The sequence below is a fragment of the Amphibalanus amphitrite genome, unplaced genomic scaffold (genome assembly GCF_019059575.1).
Source record: "Amphibalanus amphitrite isolate SeventyFive unplaced genomic scaffold, NRLGWU_Aamphi_draft 000255F_arrow, whole genome shotgun sequence".
Taxonomy (NCBI): domain Eukaryota; kingdom Metazoa; phylum Arthropoda; class Thecostraca; order Balanomorpha; family Balanidae; genus Amphibalanus; species Amphibalanus amphitrite.
The window spans coordinates 149,749-169,480 of record NW_024881750.1 but is presented as its reverse complement, the minus strand read 5'-3'; the positions used below and the strand labels follow the sequence as shown (position 1 = coordinate 169,480).

At 50.3% G+C, this 19,732-nt stretch overlaps 3 protein-coding genes across 4 annotated transcripts; all 3 read left to right on the top strand.

Annotated features, from left to right (window-relative positions):
* The first annotated feature begins 199 nt into the window (after positions 1 to 199).
* On the top strand, positions 200 to 6,433 carry LOC122386545. Its single transcript, XM_043375832.1, has 6 exons — positions 200 to 405; positions 868 to 1,074; positions 2,339 to 2,461; positions 2,741 to 2,890; positions 3,246 to 3,350; positions 5,698 to 6,433. The coding sequence occupies exons 2-6, from the start codon at positions 930 to 932 to the stop codon at positions 5,826 to 5,828; spliced, it is 654 nt and encodes a 217-aa protein (XP_043231767.1). The 5' UTR covers positions 200 to 405; positions 868 to 929; the 3' UTR covers positions 5,829 to 6,433.
* Positions 6,434 to 7,433: 1,000 nt separating this feature from the next.
* LOC122386544 (WD repeat-containing protein 5) lies at positions 7,434 to 11,903 on the top strand. Its single transcript, XM_043375831.1, has 9 exons — positions 7,434 to 7,465; positions 8,239 to 8,364; positions 8,615 to 8,711; positions 8,912 to 9,075; positions 9,604 to 9,693; positions 10,051 to 10,190; positions 10,536 to 10,767; positions 10,979 to 11,066; positions 11,264 to 11,903. Exons 2-9 carry the CDS (start codon positions 8,248 to 8,250, stop codon positions 11,362 to 11,364), a joined length of 1,029 nt encoding a protein of 342 aa, XP_043231766.1. The 5' UTR covers positions 7,434 to 7,465; positions 8,239 to 8,247; the 3' UTR covers positions 11,365 to 11,903.
* A 901-nt stretch (positions 11,904 to 12,804) lies between these two features.
* On the top strand, positions 12,805 to 19,589 carry LOC122386543 (pre-mRNA 3'-end-processing factor FIP1-like). Of its 2 annotated transcripts, none has more exons than XM_043375830.1 (10): positions 12,805 to 12,902; positions 14,805 to 14,973; positions 15,189 to 15,360; positions 15,663 to 15,799; positions 16,052 to 16,178; positions 16,322 to 16,431; positions 16,681 to 16,842; positions 17,666 to 17,842; positions 18,206 to 18,492; positions 19,208 to 19,589. In XM_043375830.1, exons 2-10 carry the CDS (start codon positions 14,827 to 14,829, stop codon positions 19,344 to 19,346), a joined length of 1,458 nt encoding a protein of 485 aa, XP_043231765.1. In that variant the 5' UTR covers positions 12,805 to 12,902; positions 14,805 to 14,826; the 3' UTR covers positions 19,347 to 19,589. The 2 variants fall into 2 exon arrangements, with proteins under 2 accessions (XP_043231765.1, XP_043231764.1); XM_043375829.1 differs by having other exon boundaries at positions 19,205 to 19,588.
* Positions 19,590 to 19,732: the final 143 nt, after the last annotated feature.

The window sequence follows — 19,732 nt, the reverse complement described above, 5'->3', positions numbered from 1 at the left end:
TGGCCGTGGTAATGCGCCCCCTCCTACGCCGCTTGTCATGGACGCCGGTGAAAACAGGGCGCCGGAGGGCATATTAGTCACGTGACATTTGGAACTTCTCCCCCTCCATGGGCCTTCTGTATGCCAAACGTCACGTGTAAATTTCACGAACCTTGATCAAATCGCCCCAGGCGCCCTGTTTTCACCGTCGTCCCTTGTCATGCGTTGAATTTGGTATGGTTGGGTGTGGTTTTGATTATTTTATTTCCTGGCAGCTGAACGGGTTTTTGACGTACAAAGTACTGCCTAATAAGTGCTTAAACAAGCCTTCGCTGATTAATTAAAATTTCCTTTTTGAGTCTCTCGTTTGTAGGCTTGCCAGTACGCACCTTCACCAATTAACACATTGACTAGGCACCTACCTTAGTAAGTATAGGCAACACCACAGCCTCAGTTATATGAGAAATAAGTTTCACCTTTATTTTCATGTGATTCTTCATTTTCATTGGCTTATCTTTGCGCTGTGTGTAAGGCTTCAAAGTGACCACTTCCACTTCCATGGGTTTCGTGCTGATACTTTCTGCTGCGGTGGCAGAAAAGATCAGATGAGCCCCTGCATCGTCTGCTTTACCAACATAGGCGGCGGAACGGGGAGGGCACCGGGGCACCGTGCCCCCCTTTGATTTCGGCATTGTAACATTAGCCCTATGGGCGTTGCATGGAAAGAATGGGACCAAAAGTCTGCAGTACCCCCCCCTTAATTGAAGGTGTTCCGCCGCTACTGTATACCAATGCCCATATTTATAACACAAAGTCATGCCGTCACCTCTTTTGAATTTGTACCTGTGTGCATGTCTCTGTTTGTGAATGTTGTCCTGTTGTTTTCAGTCTGCTGTATCTGCAGCAGTGATACAGCTTGGCCTGTGCAGTAACAGCTGGGTGATTCCACAATGGCTGATGGACGGCTCTCCAACACGCTCATCACTGCCTCATGGCTGACGCTCATCAGCCTGCTGGCTGTGGTCATTGCCTTTGCCACACCACACTGGCTTGAAACAGATGGATCACTGGATGAGCCCAAGTTTGTCAAATTAGGTCAGTGATACTGGGGTGCGTTCTTCTTTGGTTAGAGAAAAAGAGGTTCACTGTTCAGTATAGGTGGGCACTGTTTTTCAAAGTTCTAACTTTGTTACTCCCTCTTCCTTTCTTTGAAATGCAAGCAATCCACTAACTGATCCTACAGAGGCAACTTGCATTAGTGGAGAAACCCAATAAGGCCCAGGCACTTGTTGGGCTGGGATGGCAGGCTTATCTCACAACCCATGGGCCAAGATGAGTGACCTGGGGGTCAAGGCAGGCAGGCTGGAATCAGAGACCAGCTGGTTGGGACAAACAACTGGCAGAGATGGGGCAATAAAACAAGTAGTTGAGATGCTGGACATCTCCCGGGACTGACTGGCTGGACCGTCGATCGAAGGCCAGTTGTGTTGCGTGAGTCACATGTTGCTCGGTTAAAACCCAGAAAATAGCATTCTTCTGCCCACATAACAAAAGCTGGAGATCAATTGCTAAGCCAACAGTCTTGGATGATCAAATGTAATTGGGCAATGAATGGCAGAGGAACGAACTCATTTGTAATGTTAGACACAGTACACGTTGCGACGTAACACGCAACGTAATGGTATCAACGGGCAACGTAACGGTTACGTTGCTCGTTATACTTCTCGAAATGTAAGGAACCTGTTCCGCCGTTCTTGAAACTTACAATGATTGACGACTTTCCGGAACAGAGAAACGGACCGTGCCTTCCTATGCTCAGCACCTACCTATGTGCCTGCCTATCTGAACTGGCTTCCAAAATTTGTTTGTAGTCTTCTGTTAGGTTCTAATGGAATGTTTCCATTTTCTCAAGCCTTACACCCAAAGCTAAGTCAACGTTTCATCATTACACTAAACGATCCGCAAGGTCCGAGCCGTTATTGGACAAAAGAAATGTAGACATTCAGCTGGCATTATGAACTGGCTCTGTCAGACTTCCTTTTTTCGGTCCTCTGAGTGCTACATTTCTCGGGAAGAATTGTTGCAACAACACTGTAGTTGCAGCCTAATAAAGGATGTGGCTCCGCCGCCTCTAAATATATCTTTGTGCATACGGATAAGATGATTCATGTTAATCTATGCTTCTTACAATCGTGCCACGTCTGACGTCCGTCTTCCATCATCCGCCATGCTATGTAACTGAAAATCTTTGTTCTTTCGTTTTATTGACCCGCGCTATTAGATTATAGCGGATATATTTGTTTTGATATGACTCTCGTATCATTGATTGTTGGCGCACGTCTGTTCTGCTGTGTTGCAGGGCTGTGGACGGTTTGTTTCGACAAGTTCCAGGAGCGGCTGCGCCTGTATGACACCGAGTTCTCCGGCTGCCGCTGGGTTCTGGACGAGGAGTACCAGATCATCGACTACCTGGTCCGGCCACGTGCGTAACACCGGGCTGGCGACACTCGCAGAACGTGAACGCTGCGTACGGACTGATCGGGCTTAGGACAGGTTTCCCAAATGACACTGTGAGCCCGTCGGAGCTAGTTAAGTCTCAAACGGGGTAATGTAAGATTAATTTAGCTATTTAGCTAAAAACGTTCAGCTCATCATCTCTGCTAAGAATAACTGTCTAAGAACAAACGTCTAAATCTGTTATAGCTTGCACAATATGATCGCAGTAATTCCCGTAGTCACGTCCGTATGTTTGTGTTTTCAGCGTTTTTCGTGGCGGTGCAGCTGTTTTTCACGCTCTGCTTCCTGGCTTGCCTGTTGGCCGGTGTGATGGTGATGGCGGCCGTCTGCTGCATGGAACACGAACGGGAGGGCAGTTTCCTCAAGGCCACCTCGTTCGTGCTGGGATTCGCAGGTAGGTGTGGCTGTTTGTCAGTGGTCGTTTGCAGTTGGATGATGGATATGGGGATGTGTGCACGGGGGTGCAATATTCACCAGTGCTAAGTTTACATAGGATGGGGCGTCTGTACGTGATGGGATTTCTGTACGAGAACGGTCGTTACCTGCTCAGCAGTCACTGACCTCGTAGTGTCCTGGTCCCTTTGTCCCTCTGTCAACTGCCAACAGTCCTGTATACGACGCGTCCCTGTCATCCTTCTCCCCCAGTCACTCGCCACCGGCCCGGTAAACGTCCCTGTCGCCCCTGCTTCCTCTGTTACGTTCTATCGAGCCAAAGTTGCGTTCCTGACACCCTCTGGTCTCTCCGACAGCCGTTACGGGCACCATAGCGGTCATCACGTTCGGCGCGCTCGGTGACGAGAGGGACTGGATGCCCGACTACGACCACAACAACCTCTCCTGGAGCTTCGGGCTCGGTGAGTGGCGCAGGGCCGGCCCTTCGCTTTGTCATTGCCAGGGACAGACGGTGGGGTCGGGTAGAGGCGAGCCGTTCGCGGAATAGAACTGCAGCTCACGGGGAAACTGACCAATAATTATGGGCGGTTTGTAGTGCATGCATCCTAGTTTGTAGACAGGTCCCAGTTTTGACTCCTTTGTTGTATATTTCTCCGAGATAAGGGTAAATCTTACTTGCAAGTATTTTTGTCACCATTAACTCTTTGTCATCGACTGTGCATATTTTGCATGAAGTCCCTGCTAATGTTGATTAGTTATTAGAAGTCCGCCTATTCCAAGGTAACGATTGTAGATAAATTGCACCTCCATATCTCTGTTTTGTTTGTCTTTTCCTGTTGGTTAATCGTATCTCAACGTCGTGCTTTGGTTACCGGTTTATTTTCCTGTGACCCCGCTCATATTTCGTGGCAGGACGTATCTGACAGTATCAGCGGCTATAGCTGGTGGCGGGCTGGCCTTAAAGGGACCCTCCCACCTTAACATTAGATTTGAGTTGAGATAGCCAAAATGGGGTCACTGGCTCACAATTACCGGTTTCGGCACTCACAACATCGAGAAATGCCTTAAATCGGAAATATTGAATTTCAAAATTGCAGCATTTTGATTCAGAGGGGCTAATGCATAGGAATACCCCTCTGGATGTGTGACGTCAGCGCAGATATCTAACGATTTTTAAATGTTTGACTAAAACGTTTTGTAGCACGCGGTGGTATATGCTGCTTTGCGCGCAACAGGTGCCGCACTTTCAGCTGCCAAATTATTGCTTCCAAATAAAGTCGCTAGGAACAGCGGAGATCCCAAAAAAGTAAACAAAAGTAAAAGTCTAATATCTTGAAAACCGGTGAGTATTTTTCGGTGAAATTTGGTAGATATTCGTTTTCGCTCTTTCTGAACCGAGCGACATCACTTTCATGCCAATTCATTAACTTTTTTGAAGGTGGGAGGGTCCCTTTAACGCTGCTGGCTATGCTTTGTACCCCCCCCCCCCCCTCCCCATCCATCAACTCCCTTTCCATGCGCACTACTTCCTCAGTCCATGCAGGGCCGGTTTGGCCGGCTTCACTCCCCGGTTTATGTTTTAGAGTAGTTGAGCTCCATTCAGCAGTGTTTGCCAACCACTGGGTGTCGGAGCGCCCGCTGTGTGTGTGTAGCTGTGTCGGCTGGTCTGAGGGACGCTGTGGGATGGCTCGGCAGGCGCCGTGGGCTCGGTGCTGGCCGCGCTGGGCGCCATCCTGCTCTGGGTCGAGTCTCGCGTCCAGCTGCGGCTGCTGCGACTGAGGCGTCCAGTGGCCAAAGGGCCGGCGGCCGTCACCTCTACCATCTGAGCGGGGTACCCTTGCGGTCTGGCGGTTATCCCGCCCGTTACCCTCAGCACAGCCCGCGACCCCCACACCTGCATGAACGTGACGCGGTGTCCTCCAGCGCAGGGAACCGTTGGTCCGTGGTCGTGCCGCACACTTCTGTTCATGTCCCTGCCGCGTCGGTGGTAAACGGCGGATGGTTGGGAGACGACAACGCACCTTCAACACCGACCGTCGGCACAGCGTACCCTTTCCACCGACTCGGGTCCCGGCTGACCACTCTGCACTGTGACTTTGTGGTACACCCACTGCACGTGAATCTAGCGGCACACGCCTGCCGCTGTGCCCACCTCACCTCGCCGCATGAGAGACGTACTGCCTGCCGTCGCTAACCGCTCTGTCGGGCTGTCATCCACTGTCACCTGTCATAACTGTCACATCTCATCATTGACTTTTGCCTGTTATCACTGTCATCTGGTTATGCTGACTGTGCCTGTTGTCATTTACCGTCGCCTGTCATCTGCCACTTGGTATCACTCACGCCGTCACTTTTCAGCTTTGACTATTGTCTTGTGATACTGACTGTCACCTGTCGATATCGCCGACCTTCACCTGATATCGTCACTTGGTACACCTGTCACCTGATATCGCCGACCGTCAGGAGTCACCTCGCGTCTTTGACTGTTGTCTGATATCAATCAGTCACCGCACTGAACTCTCTGTGACCGCGCTTATTTGTTTCTGTTCGTTGGCCATGCCATTCTTTTATGCTTCTTGCTGCTTTCAAGGATAGCGGTCTTAAAATTGAATTGACTTTTGTCCAAGGTTGTATAATGTGATGTGAGAATTAATCTGTTCTTGTAAATATTATGCTGTAAAGAAGTACACCGTCAAATATTAGTGTTTACGGCTGTTCTGTGGTAGATGGACTTGCCCACTGTGGCACTGTGTCTCGTTTTCCGACTCTGGCGTGCGTGTCCTGACACTGTGTGTTGTCCTGCGGCAGGCGCGGTCGGCTCGGTTCTGCTTTATTTTGCCGGCATCCTCTACTGGGTGGAGGCGCGGCGCGAGACCAAAAACTCCGACTTTGGCTTCTCGGCGCCGCCGGTGGCCTACGAGTCGTCGTCGCAGGTGTAAGCGGCCCGAGTGGATGATGTGTGCTGTCTCAGGCTCGGCCCAGGGTCGAGCCGACTGGACTCGGACTGGGCGTACCCCGTCTCGGTCACTGCTGGCGGACCAGGGTCGGAGGCCGCGTCTGCCGCTCCCCGGCGCAGTGGACTCGGCGTCTTACTGAGCTCCAACAAACACTGCCTTTGAGAGGCACCGGCTCGGCAAGCCGGCCATGAGTGAACGAGTGGATTTTATTTTCGTGACGAGAAATCTCTGCTTGATCTGTCTAGACATTTACTTTCTGATTAGTGTTAGGCATTTGCACCAGTGTAAACATCTGCTTTGACATTCCCGTTTGATTGAAGATCGCAGCAGTGTTTATATTACTCTCTTACAATCATGCGAGCAGAAGGTTTGTTGTGTGTTTTACTCGCGCTGTTTTATTTTTTGATCGATTGCTTCCGTTATTGCTTTTTGGCGAATGATGTTGCACGGTATGTAGTTTAAGTTCATAATTGAACGTGTCTCTTGGTGCATTTTTACCCGCTTTTTCCGTCGCGTATAATAACAGAGGACATGTAGCCACGGAGATGCTGGAGCCAGTGCGCTCGGTAACGCTTTTCGTCCGTCCGTACATCCGTCCGTTCGTCCGTCATTCGTCGACTGTGCCACAAGGCTTTGTAACCAGTTTTGTCCGTGTGCAGCCGGAGTTTAGGCTGAATGGGGGAGTGTTTGATCAGCATCGTATTTTTATACGCCTGTTTCATGGCATTGTCCAGCACATCAAGAGCGAACGAGCTCGTGTATTTTTATCGGATGTGCGTGCTGTCAGGTATGCTGCATAGTAGTGGGCCATTCGTTGTTCATACGTGTTTGCAGCGGATTTCCACTAAGTCGTTAGATGGTAGCACAATGCATAGACGCACATTCCAAGCTCAGATTGACAGCGAATCTGTGTCCTTTCGAATCTGCATCTTTGGATCTCCTGATGGATCTGTTAATCGGTAGATACGCACATTACGTCATATCACTGAAACCGCCTAACGTTTCGCTCATCGTTCCCGATGATGTATCTTTTGAAATACAGTAAAAAGTAAAAACATTTGTTTGATGCTTCGGTGGTTTTTTCGAGTAGTAAAGGAATCTTGGTTTTTTCTTCCGTCTTTATAACCAAAAGAGCAAACGTATTTGTGAGCTATGCACTATGCAGGCCTGCGTCTGGGTGGCCTGGTGCAATAGATGGCCTTGGCCTGGTGTTCACAGGCATCTCGATGCAAGCTGCGGGAAATTCAAGAAAATTTAAGAGAACTTCAACGCCAGGTAACAGGAAATTGGCGTACGCGACCATTCGAGACTATCCCCTTCATATGGTAGCAATATGGTAGCACACCGCGCAGCGGCATTTACGGCGCGTTTCATTCTTATTTATTTTTTATATTTTGTGTTTGTTGCGGGGGAGAGCGCATTTTTGGACGACGGTGAAAACAGGGCGCCTGGGGCGATTTGATCAAGGTTCGTTAAATTTACACGTGACGTTTGGGATATAGAAGGCCCATGGAGCAGGAGAAGCTCCAAATGTCACGTGACTAATATGCCCTCCGGCGCCCTGTTTTCACCGGCGTCCGCATTTTTGAAGTTCGGTGTGTATGATGGCGGGATAGGTGGTGATTAATAATATATAATAATTATTTCCTTTTGCAAAAGTATTTGAAACATTTATTGGATATTTTGACAGCTATCAACTTGCTAAGTTGAAGAGTTCGCCGCGTAAGCACTATGGCAGTAGTTGTGGCCGTTTGTGCTCATTAGGTATTTATTTTGAAACCTTTTATTAGAGATCAAACACGTACCGATCAGTTGCCGATGAAAATTTCAAATTGAAGGCGGCCCAGGGCCCACTTGATTCCTGTCTTGATCAGGCACTCTTCCAGGCTGAGCCGCCATTTATAGTGCGTGTATGCATAGAACTCGGGCACTGTTCGACAGACTTGTTCTGTGTCAGTTTTTATCAGTACCTATCCTGCTGTCTTTTTATACTGATATTGGTGCTACTTGTCACTTCTTGGCCTCTAATTTTTGAAGTGCACATACCATGCAAATATCATCAGTCAAAACTAGAAGGCAAGAAATGTGGGATGGGCGTGTCGAAACCACAGTCTGGGCGCCCTAAAACCCCAACTCACCATTGTCATCAAGAAATGCTGGCAAGCTTCCTAGCACACTGATAAAATCACAAATATGAAATGAACAACACCTTTACCACTAATTTATAAATTCAGCAATAGTATCAATTATGCTGTTACGCTGTTCTTCTAAATATTTTATTTAGCTTATGCTCCTAACTAACTTTTGTTTTTTATGGAGCAGTCGATGATCACTGAGAAGTTAATGGTTCAGTGATTATTGATGTCAGTTGTCACTAGTCTCTGTTTATCAGGAGGCAGACATGTCAGAAGCTAGTGGGGACAAGCGACCAGATGGAGAGAACAAGACGCCTGCCGGTCCGTCATCCCAGGGCAGCAATGCCTCGGCAACACCAGCTGGCACAGCTGCCAAACCTGTGGTAAGACATGGCTGGTAGACAAATCAGATTACTGAGCTAGAAAACATTGTATTATTTGATCAGGCCCATCTGGAGTGTAGCATTGGAAACATTTTGATCATATATCCCTGTCTTGATGCAAGTACAATGACAATGATGTTAGCTTGCAGAAGTGTAATTGTGCAGTTCCATTAGTTTCTTTTCAGCTAGTGGCTGACAATTCCTTTTGTAACCTTATCATGTTCTGAAACTCATGGTGCCTGTTTTTCAGAAACCTAACTATGTCTTGAAGTTCACCCTAGCCGGTCACACCAAGGCAGTCTCGTCCGTCAAGTTCAGTCCAGATGGCAACTGGCTGGCCAGCTCCTGTATGTTGAATGGGATGCAAGAGTTGTGCATGTGCAATTGGAGCAACAAACTCTGCTGTTTTGATTGACCAGTATTCACTTGCGAGCCATGTGCTTTGTTCATTTGAATGCCAACCTGCTCTGCTCTTACTTTCTTTGCTGAATGATAATGAAACGTTTGGTCTTCACCTGTTGACCTGTGTACATTTGGGGCGGCGCAGCGGCGGACAAGCTGATCAAGGTGTGGGGCGCGTACGACGGCAAGTTCGAGAAGACGATCGCCGGCCACAAGCTGGGCGTCTCGGACGTTGCCTGGGCCGTCGACAGCCGCCTGCTCGTCTCCGCCTCCGACGACAAGACGCTCAAAATCTGGGAGCTCAGCTCGGTAAACGGGGAGGGTAAACAACAGCTTTTACTATTGGTAAAAGCTGCATGGCCAGAGTGCTTTGTTAAGAAAAAGGGTGGGAAGACAAGCAACGGATTCTAGGTTGGCTAGACGCCGACTGCACGGGTCACGGGATGACGTGACCCGCTCAAAGAGAAGCTCAAAACCTGAGAGCTCAGCTCAGTAAATACAGGAGGGAGCGGGAAGTGTTGAAGGCCCATAGAGGCCCAATAAAGGTCCATAGAGGCTTGTTAGGAGAATGACTGAGCGTCGTACCGCCGGACATTTCGAATCGAACGATTCGCAGGGTCAGAAAGAGGGACAAGGTTGGATTGTGGAGGATGTGAGGACATGATAACTCAATGTTTAGAGGGCAAGCATTGGCAAAGTAGTTGTTTTGTCCTTGCTGAACCATGAACCTTAAACATCATTTTCATAGCTTTCTTCTGAAACAATCATACTCAAATAATGATATTGTATGGCGCGTGTCCCTTTGAGCATCCGTTTCTGAATTAGCATTGTTTCCAGGGCAAGTGTCTCAAGACTCTCAAGGGTCACAGCAACTACGTGTTCTGTTGCAACTTCAACCCGCAGTCGAACCTCATCGTATCTGGCTCGGTAAGTATATAGTGAGCATACACTACGCGAATGTATGCATCGGCTGGCTGTAAGATCGGCTGACGGCAAATATAGATGGGGAATTATGAAGGCTGACTTATAGATCGTTCATTACGATCACAAACATCATTCCCCTTAACTACTATCTTGATTACCATCCATACACTTAATGATATTTACCTGGCCTCCACTTTACACCGTGTGTCTGTTATGTCACGGCCGACGTAAACCGCCGTCCTGCCCCGCTCGGGAATCTGTTGATCCGGCCCCCGACTCGTCTTTTACCGCCTGCTCGGCCTGCCTGGCCCGCCCCGTGCCGTCTGTGTCGCCCGTTTGACGAGTTGGTTTGGCGGCCAGTTTGACGAGTCGGTGCGGATCTGGGACGTGAAGACGGGCAAGTGTCTGCGCACGCTGCCGGCCCACTCGGACCCCGTGTCGGCCGTGCACTTCAACCGGGACGGATCGCTCATCGTCTCCAGCAGCTACGACGGACTCTGGTCAGTCGAGAGTGGGCGTCCCGGTGTCTTCTATTCAAATGTCATAGCAATATCCCGTGTGTCGCGCCTTACTTATAGAACGACACAAATTTGCATGGTTATTGCGAGGGTGGTACGCTAACAACCCCCTGCAGCATTCAGCAAGGTTTCCTTTCAATGGGATGTTCAAGGTGTAGAGATGAGACTTTGGTTCTGACTTGCTTTTTATTCCACAGGAATATAAACAACACTCAAGCTCATGTTTAATTTAACGTAGTTTCTTTGGTCGTGTTGAAGCATCAGCCGACTGTCTGACCATGTCTGACCACACGAACTGACTGTTGATTACCGGGCCTCTGAACTCAGCCGTATCTGGGACACGGCCTCTGGCCAGTGCCTCAAGACGCTGATCGACGACGACAACCCGCCGGTATCGTTCGTCAAGTTCTCCCCCAACGGCAAGTACATCCTGGCCGCCACGCTGGACAACACGCTCAAACTATGGGACTACGCCAAGTGCAAGTGCCTGAAGACCTACACCGGCCATAAGAACGAGAAGTACTGCATTTTCGCCAACTTCTCCGTCACAGGAGGAAAGGTAGGTGATATGCGGCGTTAAAAGTAGAACAAGCGTGTAATCGTAAACGATAAAACTTTTACGTTAATTAAGCTTCTTTATTTGTATGCTAAATTTCGTTGTCCATGTGGACAAGACAATGTGTGATTAACATACCAAAACCGTCAAGTTGTGGCGCTGACGGTCGCGGGACGCAGACTCACGCTCGCCACTCTCCTCCCGTCCCGGGCAGTGGATCGTGTCGGGCTCCGAGGACAACATGGTCTACCTCTGGAACCTGCAGACCAAGGAGGTCGTCCAGAAACTGCAGGGACACAACGGTACGTGCAGCTCACGAGTTTCCTACGGAAGGACAGATTCACAATAAACACACGCAAATGACGCCAGGTTTAGGCAGTCATCTCCCGTCAACAGCGTTTAGGGCAAGTCGATGTCGTCACCTTTTTCCCCCGACGTTGCGTGGATATCTTTGTGCTGAGTATCTCGTCCGCTCTGACTATCACGGGCTTCGTTTCAGACGTGGTTCTCTGCACCGCCTGCCACCCCACCGAAAACATCATCGCGTCGGCCGCGCTGGAGAACGACAAGACCATCAAACTATGGCGCTCCGACACGTGACCTGTCTACTGGAGCATGTTGGCGCGGCGTCAGGGCTGGGAACGCAGAACTATTGCGGCATCATAGGGATTCGTGACCTTCCGACACACGCGGAGAGCTGGGTGATCCACGGGTCTTTGATCTCGTGGACTTTGGAGTGTACCATAGCGGCTCATCGAATGTGCCCGTCGCCTGTTGGGTGTACCTCATAGGACCTGGTGGGAGGTGGGGTGCCGATGGGTTTCGTCATTGACTGATTAGTCTGGGGGAGGACGGGACGCGGCTGCGTGCGGCCGGAGCTGCCGCCGCACGCTGCTGCTGGCTTGTTGATCCCCCGTCTGCAGCTTAGCTGCGCCATGCTCTACAGAAAACGGTGACACTCATCTGCGTAGATTGCATTCATCAATCCATATATGACCATTGTGTTTGTGCAACTGAAGATGTAAAATGTGCGAACGAGGTTTCAGTCTCGTTAGTGATTTTTTTTCCCAGAAAGCCCTCGTCATATTTCATTTCATCTTCTGTCACATTAAAATAAATAATACTTGTAATAACTGAAAGCTGTGTTTTGTGACGACCATGCATCAGCGAGTACTTTATCTTTAGAGTAGTACGGACGAGACAAGTTTTCTTGTTTTTGGCGTCGGATGGTGCGGATGAAAATAGCCAATGTTTTTTATTACTGCCAATACACGTAGGTAACTACATTAGGCAGGAGTCGTTTTGTGCTAGCTGGCACGTTTTGCCAACCAGCCAAATTCGTATCATAACTGTAGCTTGCTGGTGTCAGTTGCACACATCTTCAGTGCCCTGGCACATATGAACCCTGCGTTCGATGTCCCTCGGGCCTCGGACGAAGAAGATTCTACGCCGCCCGGCCAATCACGTTTCATAACCGCAGCCGAGCCCCCGCTGACCTTGAACGTGATTGGCCGGACGACGTAGAATCTTCGTCGTCCGAGAGACATCGAACGCGGGGGGGGGGGGGGATTGGGGAAACCAAAACACGTTCTAGGGAGCTATTGCTAAAAGTTCAGAGCTTGGGTAAAACAGAAAACCTCTGCACGTGACCTGTGCGTATCGTTCCGGGCGTTCCGTGCCCGCGCCGCCTCTTTAGCTGACAACGGCCTCTCTCCTCCGATGACCCACTGCCTCGAGCGATCACATGCCAAGCTCAAGCTGACCCAACGGGGTGGAAAGAGCAGGGACATGTGTGGACCGAGTGTCGAAAGGACCGGCGGGCGGCTGCAGCCCCATTGGTAGATTATGCATGATGGGATTTTAATTCACGGGATTTTCATTCTCGTGTTTCGGCCATTGTATGTATAATGCATTATAGAGTTCAGTGGTATAATGTTTGATAAATAATTCGTTTCATATGTGCATATACGTAACTATCAACAATGGCTGTAGTTTAGGGAAAATATTGAATGCATTGTCGTATCCTTGAAAGACGCGGCGTTTCTAACGCAGTGATCATTTCACGTTGGCGTTGCCGGGTTCAACATTAAAAATTAATTTAATCGAGAAAAATAGTATAAACCAGCGTTAGATTTTGGGTAAATTAACTAGCAGTGTCCATATCATGTTTTCAAAAAATGAGCAATTGTTCTGACCACCGATCATGGCAATATCCATAGCCAGTGGCGGATCCAGCTCAGAGTTTTTTTTTTGGGGGGGGGGAACCATAACAATTTATCGATTCTTTCCATGCCTCGTCCATAGGCGTAATGTTAAAATTATGCCGTTTGGGAGGGGCTAATGCCCATTTTGCCCCCCCCCCCCCCCTGGATCCGCCACTGATCGCATATGCATGCTTTTCATTTCATTACCATTACAGGCAAGTTAGTCACAATATAATAATACAATACACTATACAACACATTAATAACACGCTTTAATAATAACACATTAATAGCACATTAATGCAACACATTAAAGGGACCCTCCCACCTTCAAAAAGGTTTATGAATTGGCATGAAAGTGATGTCGCTCGGTTCAGAAAGAGCGAAAACGAATATCTACCAAATTTCACCGAAAAATATTCACCGGTTTTCAAGATATTAGACTTTTACTTTTGTTTACTTTTTGGGATCTCCGCTGTTCCTAGCGACTTTATTTGGAAGCAATAGTTTGGCAGCTGAAAGTGCGGCACTTGTTGCGCGCAAAGCAGCATATACCACCGCGTGCTACAAAACGTTTTAGTCAAACATTTAAAAATCGTTAGATATCTGCGCTGACGTCACACATTCAGAGGGGTATTCCTATGCATTAGCCCCTCTGAATCAAAATGCTGCAATTTTGAAATTCAATATTTCCGATTTAAGGCATTTCTCGATGTTGTGAGTGCCGAAACCGGTAATTGTGAGCCAGGGACCCCATTTTGGCTATCTCAACTCAAATCTAATGTTAAGGTGGGAGGGTCCCTTTAATAACATGCAGTCGAAGTCCAGTACAAGTCATTTCCAAGGATTTTCATGTTGAATTTTTGCTTCACCTAACCCTAAGAGCACTTTTGTTACTTTTTATTCTTAATATGCTGAATTTCAATGAAGTCATGAAATACAACGCATATTGCCTGATTCTCCTAATCCTTTTTAAGACATTTTCTTCCTTCACAAATGTTAAAGCTCTCATTTTCAGCCTGGTCTCGGAGAATGAAATCATTCAGATCAGAAGCTTGTTGGAGTTAATTGCAACTGGCATAGATAACACAAATCATGTTATTCATGTCATCTGTGCAACTGCCTTCGATATATATTAGGATGCATTGCCATGATATTTTTATCATATCAATATAGGCTGAGAAACCAATGATATATGTGTAGATAAAGTCCGTTTGGTGAAGCCGGTAAAAAACATTTAGTATTATCTCACCTGACCTAACCTTACCTACTTACTAGCCTACAAGTTCAACCTAGAACCTACATACCCAAAACCTTCCAACCTATTTATATATACAAGCTGTGGCCGGGTTTGGGGAATCTTTTACTTGCAATTGTCATATATTATAAGAATACTAATAATACTTAGTACTTTTTGGATGATATATTTTAGGGTTTAGAACAGTGTTATACAGGGCTGCGGAGTCGGAGTCGGAGTCGGAGTCGGTCGGAGTCGACAGTTGTGACCGGAGTCGGAGTCGGAGTCGATATTGGAAACCGGAGTCGGAGTCGGAGTCACCGAAAATCTGTCGACTCCGCAGCCCTGCCAGCTGTGCGGAGTCGGAGTCGGGAGTTGGAGTCGATCGGAGTCGACTTTTCTGCCCGGAGTCGGAGTCGGAGTTGGTTTTTGAAAGCCGGAGTCGGAGTCGGAGTCGGAGTCGCCGTAAATCCATCGACTCCGCAGCCCTGGTGTTATACATGTATGTTATGTATGTTATCACTGAAAGCCAGTCATGCATTTTATTGTTTTGTCTTTGGTAGTGTTGAAGTAGTTTTCTGATGCATTTTTACAACCAGGCTTTGAGCGGAGCCTGCTGTCATGGCAGCCACCATGTCGGCCGAGGACAGTGAGGACCAGTGGCTGTACAGCAGCACCAACCCACCTCCGCCGGAAGATGCTACCATGACTGACGCACCAGCAGATGACACTGATGACAAGTTCAGTGACTTTGAGTCTATCAGCCAGGTACCTATGTCTTTCAAAGTTTGAATGGTTTGGGGATGCAGGGTCGACGATCGACATTATGTGCTGTGGGAATAGATGGGATTGTGGTTGATGCTTATTGCTGGATTGTACCATTTCGCTGCACATTGTTTGCCATGTGAGTGAGCTGTATGTAATTCCCGGCCGGCTGTGCTGTGGGTTGTTTGACACCGTTTACTGTGCCTCCCCTGTTCCAGAGTAAGGAGGCCGGCCAGAGCGGCCTGGACGACTCGATCAACACAGACGGCGAGGAGGGCAAGCTCGAGATCCACGAGGACGGCGACGGGCCGGCCGGAGCCGACGGAGAGCGGCCGGCGGCCGGGGACGGCGCCGGCGGCAAGGACGGCGACGCGGCTGACGCCATGCTAGGTACGGAGACGCGCCGCTGCAGGGCGCAAGGGCGGGGCTGTTGGGACGTGGTGCAAGGGACAGCATCTAATATAGTCAGGAACGGTCCAGCTATTTGTTAGGGGCAGCTTTCATGACGATGTCTGTGCTGTTCTGCATGAACCTTTCATGCTCTATCATTTGTTACATCTTGCATTATAAAATAAGATCCATACTCCATATTATGTCCTGTATAAGCTACAGGCAGGTCGCTCTGGTCCATCTCTGCCGCCGCTGCAGTGCTCTTGCGTCTGTGGCTGTGACTGTTCCGTCCCGCTCGACAGAGGACATTGACGACGACAGCGACGATGATGTCAATGTGGTGATTCGCGACATCGCGGCGCCTTCGACCTACTCCGGCTTCAAGATCGGCAAGGGCTCGTCTCAGTTCGGCACGCCCGCCAGCGCCGATAAGGCCAAGGTGAGCGGACCCGCCTGGGCGGTCGGGACGCCCTGCGGTGCCTGCTGGCCAGGGTCCTAGTCATGTACCTTTACTCAGCAGATACAAATAAGAGATGGACGGCGGACGCCATTGATCCACAGCTGAGCTGGCGTCTGTAATGTAGGATGAAGGTTTGGGCGGCAGCTCCTCGTTGCCTGGATGACATCCTAGTGCTGATATGTTTACGTGTCCAACCAGGGCTTCTGATTGGCCCTTCCACTGTATCCGCAGAACCAGGGTAACTTTGCCATCAACGAGTTTGAGTCTGTGGGAACGATAAACGGCGTGCCGGCCCAGGAGTTCAACTTAGACTCACTGGAGGACAAGCCATGGCGAAAGCCAGGAGCTGACATCACAGGTAGGCGTGACTGAAGTGCCTGAGCGTGTGAGTGTGTGTGTGAGTATGAGTGTTGTTTCTGTTATTTTATCGAATTTGATCGCGATATTGACGTTTTTCACATTTGTACTTGACTCGTATCCGCCGCCCCCGTCTTGTCTCAGATTATTTCAACTACGGGTTTACGGAGGACACATGGCGAGCTTATTGTGAGCGCCAGAAACGGATGCGACTCAACGAGTCGGGCGTCGGTATCGCTAACCTTCCCGTGAAGGTGAGTCCCTGTCCCCCAGAGATTTGAGTTTTAATGTTTGCTGTTTTAATGTTTTCTTAGTTTTATGCATTGAGTGGAAGTTGATGGACAAACAGCACAACTAAATGGTGACTCGCTTGTCTCTCGTGGTTTTCATAGCGTCAGTTTCCGTCAGCTGCGCTGCCAGTCCCATTTGGACGCGTGGGCGAGGCCATCATGTTTCTCCGCTCCCCAACCCTGCCTAACCGTCCGTCGCCCGTCCACCCGCAGCCGTTCCAGACATCTGTCAACGTGGAGCGTCACACCTCCAAGGCGGCCCCGCAGTCAGCGCGTCGGTTCAACAACTCTGGGACCATCGATGTGATCGGCGCCTCGGCACCGAGCCGGCGGGGCTTCGAGGGGGCGGCCGGCGGCGACCCGGCCGCGCCGGCGGTCAGTGGGGTGGCCTCAGCGGTCGGCCGGGGCCTTAGTTTAGTGCGTGGCTGAATGGGAAGGGGCTAGGCTGAGCACGACAGGTTCTAAGGAGACTCGTGCGGGCAGCGTTGGAAATAATGCCTTTTTCTGGTCCCGGCGTTTTATTCTCCGGGTGGGTTAACCCTGTTCAGTGTTTAGCCTTTCAAGACCCACTCAGGGTTGCGGTTGTTTGCGCAGCTCGCCATAGTCGAGATGCAAAGAGATCACACGAAGCTTATTTAGGGCCAGCCAAATCAGCCTAGTCCGGAGTTACTGTTAAGTGTATGCATATAGATTAACTGAAAAGGTTTTGTAGAATCGATTAATTTCGAAGTAGCAAATTCAGAGGCCCCAAATAAACTTCGTGTGACTATCAACTTTGCATCTCGAATGGGCCGAGTGGCGAAAACAACCGCGGCTTTTTGCGGGTCCCGAAAGGCTAAGCGCTATACGGGGTTAACCTACTCGGAGAATGAAACGCAGGGACCAGAAAGACGCCTCATTTCCAGCACGAGTCGTGCCAGACTTGGTAATGTTTGGGATCTACAGGCGCCCTGACTGCGTTAGGTATCGCCGCTGTCATTAGTCGAAGTGCGACAACAGCTGTTGTACAGCGATGCATTTTGAGCGTACTTTGAGACAATTTTGATGACCGAGCTCACAATATATCGTCGTGTCATTTTTCGTTGACGTTTCATTTTCATCGACGCTAGTTTCTCTGCTCATTCTTTGTTTACGCTGATCGAACTGCTTCGGTGCTTCCCGCTCTCCCCCACTAACCCGGTGTGTTCCGTGCCGACAGCCGGCGGCCAATTACTCGCTGCCCCCGCCCATGGCGCCGCCGGTACCCGGGTACGCGGCGCCGCCACCTGGCTTCGGGTTCAGCCAGCCTCCTGCGCCGCCGCCGCCCTTCTATGATCCACCCGGCTACGGACGCAGCGCTCCGGCATGGGGCGGCGCGCCGCCACCGCATCCTCAGGTGAGCATGGGAGCGCAGTAACAGAGGGGAAGGACGAGGGCTTTCCTTTGAGAGGAAGACAGGGAGAGGGCGCGTTTTATGGCACGCGTCACGCTATATATCATGTTCGATGGTAAATTATTTAGACTAGGTGCAAATGTGACATTATTGTAGCAACCAAGATTCTGTCAAGATGTTTCTGTTCGCGTTCGAACACCACCATTATGGTTGTCCCTTAAGTGCAGCTGTTCCCCGACCTAGTATGTGTCCTATAATCACTATCCCTGTGGTACAGCGCTCTGGCGCTGCGTCTTAGGTACAGTCTCCTGTCTGGTCCCTCGATTTTCGTGGCCGTATCTGACCCGTGCTGTCTCTCCGCCGCAGGCGTGGCCGGCGGGCGCGCCGGGCCTGCCGCCGCCGCCGGTGCCCGCTCCGCTGCCAGTACCTGAGCCGCTGCTGCCGCCGGGCACCATGACACCGTCCCAGGAGAGCCTGGACCGCGAGCGGGAGCAGTACACACCGAGCGGCAGTCGCAGCGAGGCCTGGAGTCCCGAACAGGGACCGCCGCGCGACAGAGACCGAGACAGAGAGCGGGACCGAGAGCGCGACCGGGAGCGCGAGCGAGAGCGCGAGAGGGAGAGAGAGCGCGACCGCGACCGAGAGCGGGACAGGTAGGTCCGCCGGCCGGCCGGCCGGCCGCGGACGCGTCACAGCCAGCCGAGGCCTTCAATGGCAGCGACTGCGCTAGATTATTGTTGTCTTTCGTGAAAGTTAATATGATCTTTATGCCGAACAAATGTTGACGTTTTTGCATGTGTAATAGGCTGTTATATTAATATTATATCCGTTTTCCTACGCTACTTATATATCTGCGTACTCTTGTTGTTACGATGGCATTTATCCGCGTTGTTAAAATACACATGTTTATATCGCGATCGCGTATAGTCGCTGGTCAATTGATGGTCTCGCGCCGGCTGTGACGGAACTTTCCCGACGCAGAAGCCCTGCAGTGAATGCCTATGACTAATGCCTCAAGCGAACACGCATCTTGGGTCTGGCCTCAGGACGGTTGAAGACTTTTTAATTGAAAACTGCCTGGGTGGAATAATTAGTGGTCGTTAAGCAGGCACGAACACGGAATCGTAATAGCTCGTTCACGTTGAAACAGTTCCCTAACAGGTTGCAAGCCTGGTCAGCAATCTTGCGGTAACGAACATAAATATCGGACAGCCCGATATCTGACGAACAGCAATCAGCCAGGAACGTGTCCCTTTACTCCCGATGTGTCCCCCGATAAGGTGACACCAGAGACCCGTTGTGAACTAACCCGTGTCCTCCGATACGGTGACCTCAGTGACACGGTCTTCCTTCTTCTGTCGACAGCAGTCGCCACCACCGCCGGCGCTCCCGGAGTCGCAGTCGCGAGCGATCCCGTCGGCACCGGAGCCGCTCGCGCAGCCCCTCTCACCGACACACGCGCAACAGCAAGAAGAGCAAGAAAAAGGACAAGAACGACCCGGAGTAGCCGCGCCGCCGAGTGCCGGCGCCGCCACCTCGCTGTAATGTGGACGCGTTCCTTTGCGTCCGGTCGGTTTTCGCCTCGCCGGGACAGACACTTTGCGTGTGCGCGTGAGAGAGACGGGCGGTGGTGTGTCAGAAAGCGCGCGGTGGCGGGAAGCGGGCGCGCCGATCCGCCGTCCCGCGCTGTCACCGGTCTCACATTACTGTGTTGCATCCGACGCTCATTACACTGGTCGACATTCCCAGGGTGTTCAGTCGCAGTTTCGTGTGCAGGACTTGGTGGAATTTCCAAAGCACTAGCCATTCAGCTGTGCAAGTGTTCATGGCCAAAGGGACGGAAGAACCCGTGACGGCAAGGTAAGACGAGGACTTAGAGGGGACCTGAATAAG

Excerpts from the sequence above, each read along its gene's own strand:
- LOC122386543 (XM_043375829.1), top strand. The coding sequence starts at position 14,827 with ATGGCAGCCACCATGTCGGCCGAGGACAGTGAGGACCAGTGGCTGTAC. Across the intron at positions 16,843-17,665 it reads GCGACCCGGCCGCGCCGGCG|CCGGCGGCCAATTACTCGCT; the intron begins GTCAGTGGGGTG and ends CCGTGCCGACAG. Across the intron at positions 18,493-19,204 it reads CGCGACCGAGAGCGGGACAG|CAGTCGCCACCACCGCCGGC; the intron begins GTAGGTCCGCCG and ends TTCTGTCGACAG.
- LOC122386544 (XM_043375831.1), top strand. The coding sequence starts at position 8,248 with ATGTCAGAAGCTAGTGGGGACAAGCGACCAGATGGAGAGAACAAGACG. Across the intron at positions 9,076-9,603 it reads AAATCTGGGAGCTCAGCTCG|GGCAAGTGTCTCAAGACTCT; the intron begins GTAAACGGGGAG and ends CATTGTTTCCAG. Across the intron at positions 10,768-10,978 it reads TCTCCGTCACAGGAGGAAAG|TGGATCGTGTCGGGCTCCGA; the intron begins GTAGGTGATATG and ends CGTCCCGGGCAG.
- LOC122386545 (XM_043375832.1), top strand. The coding sequence starts at position 930 with ATGGCTGATGGACGGCTCTCCAACACGCTCATCACTGCCTCATGGCTG. Across the intron at positions 2,891-3,245 it reads GTTCGTGCTGGGATTCGCAG|CCGTTACGGGCACCATAGCG; the intron begins GTAGGTGTGGCT and ends TCTCTCCGACAG. Across the intron at positions 3,351-5,697 it reads CTCCTGGAGCTTCGGGCTCG|GCGCGGTCGGCTCGGTTCTG; the intron begins GTGAGTGGCGCA and ends GTCCTGCGGCAG.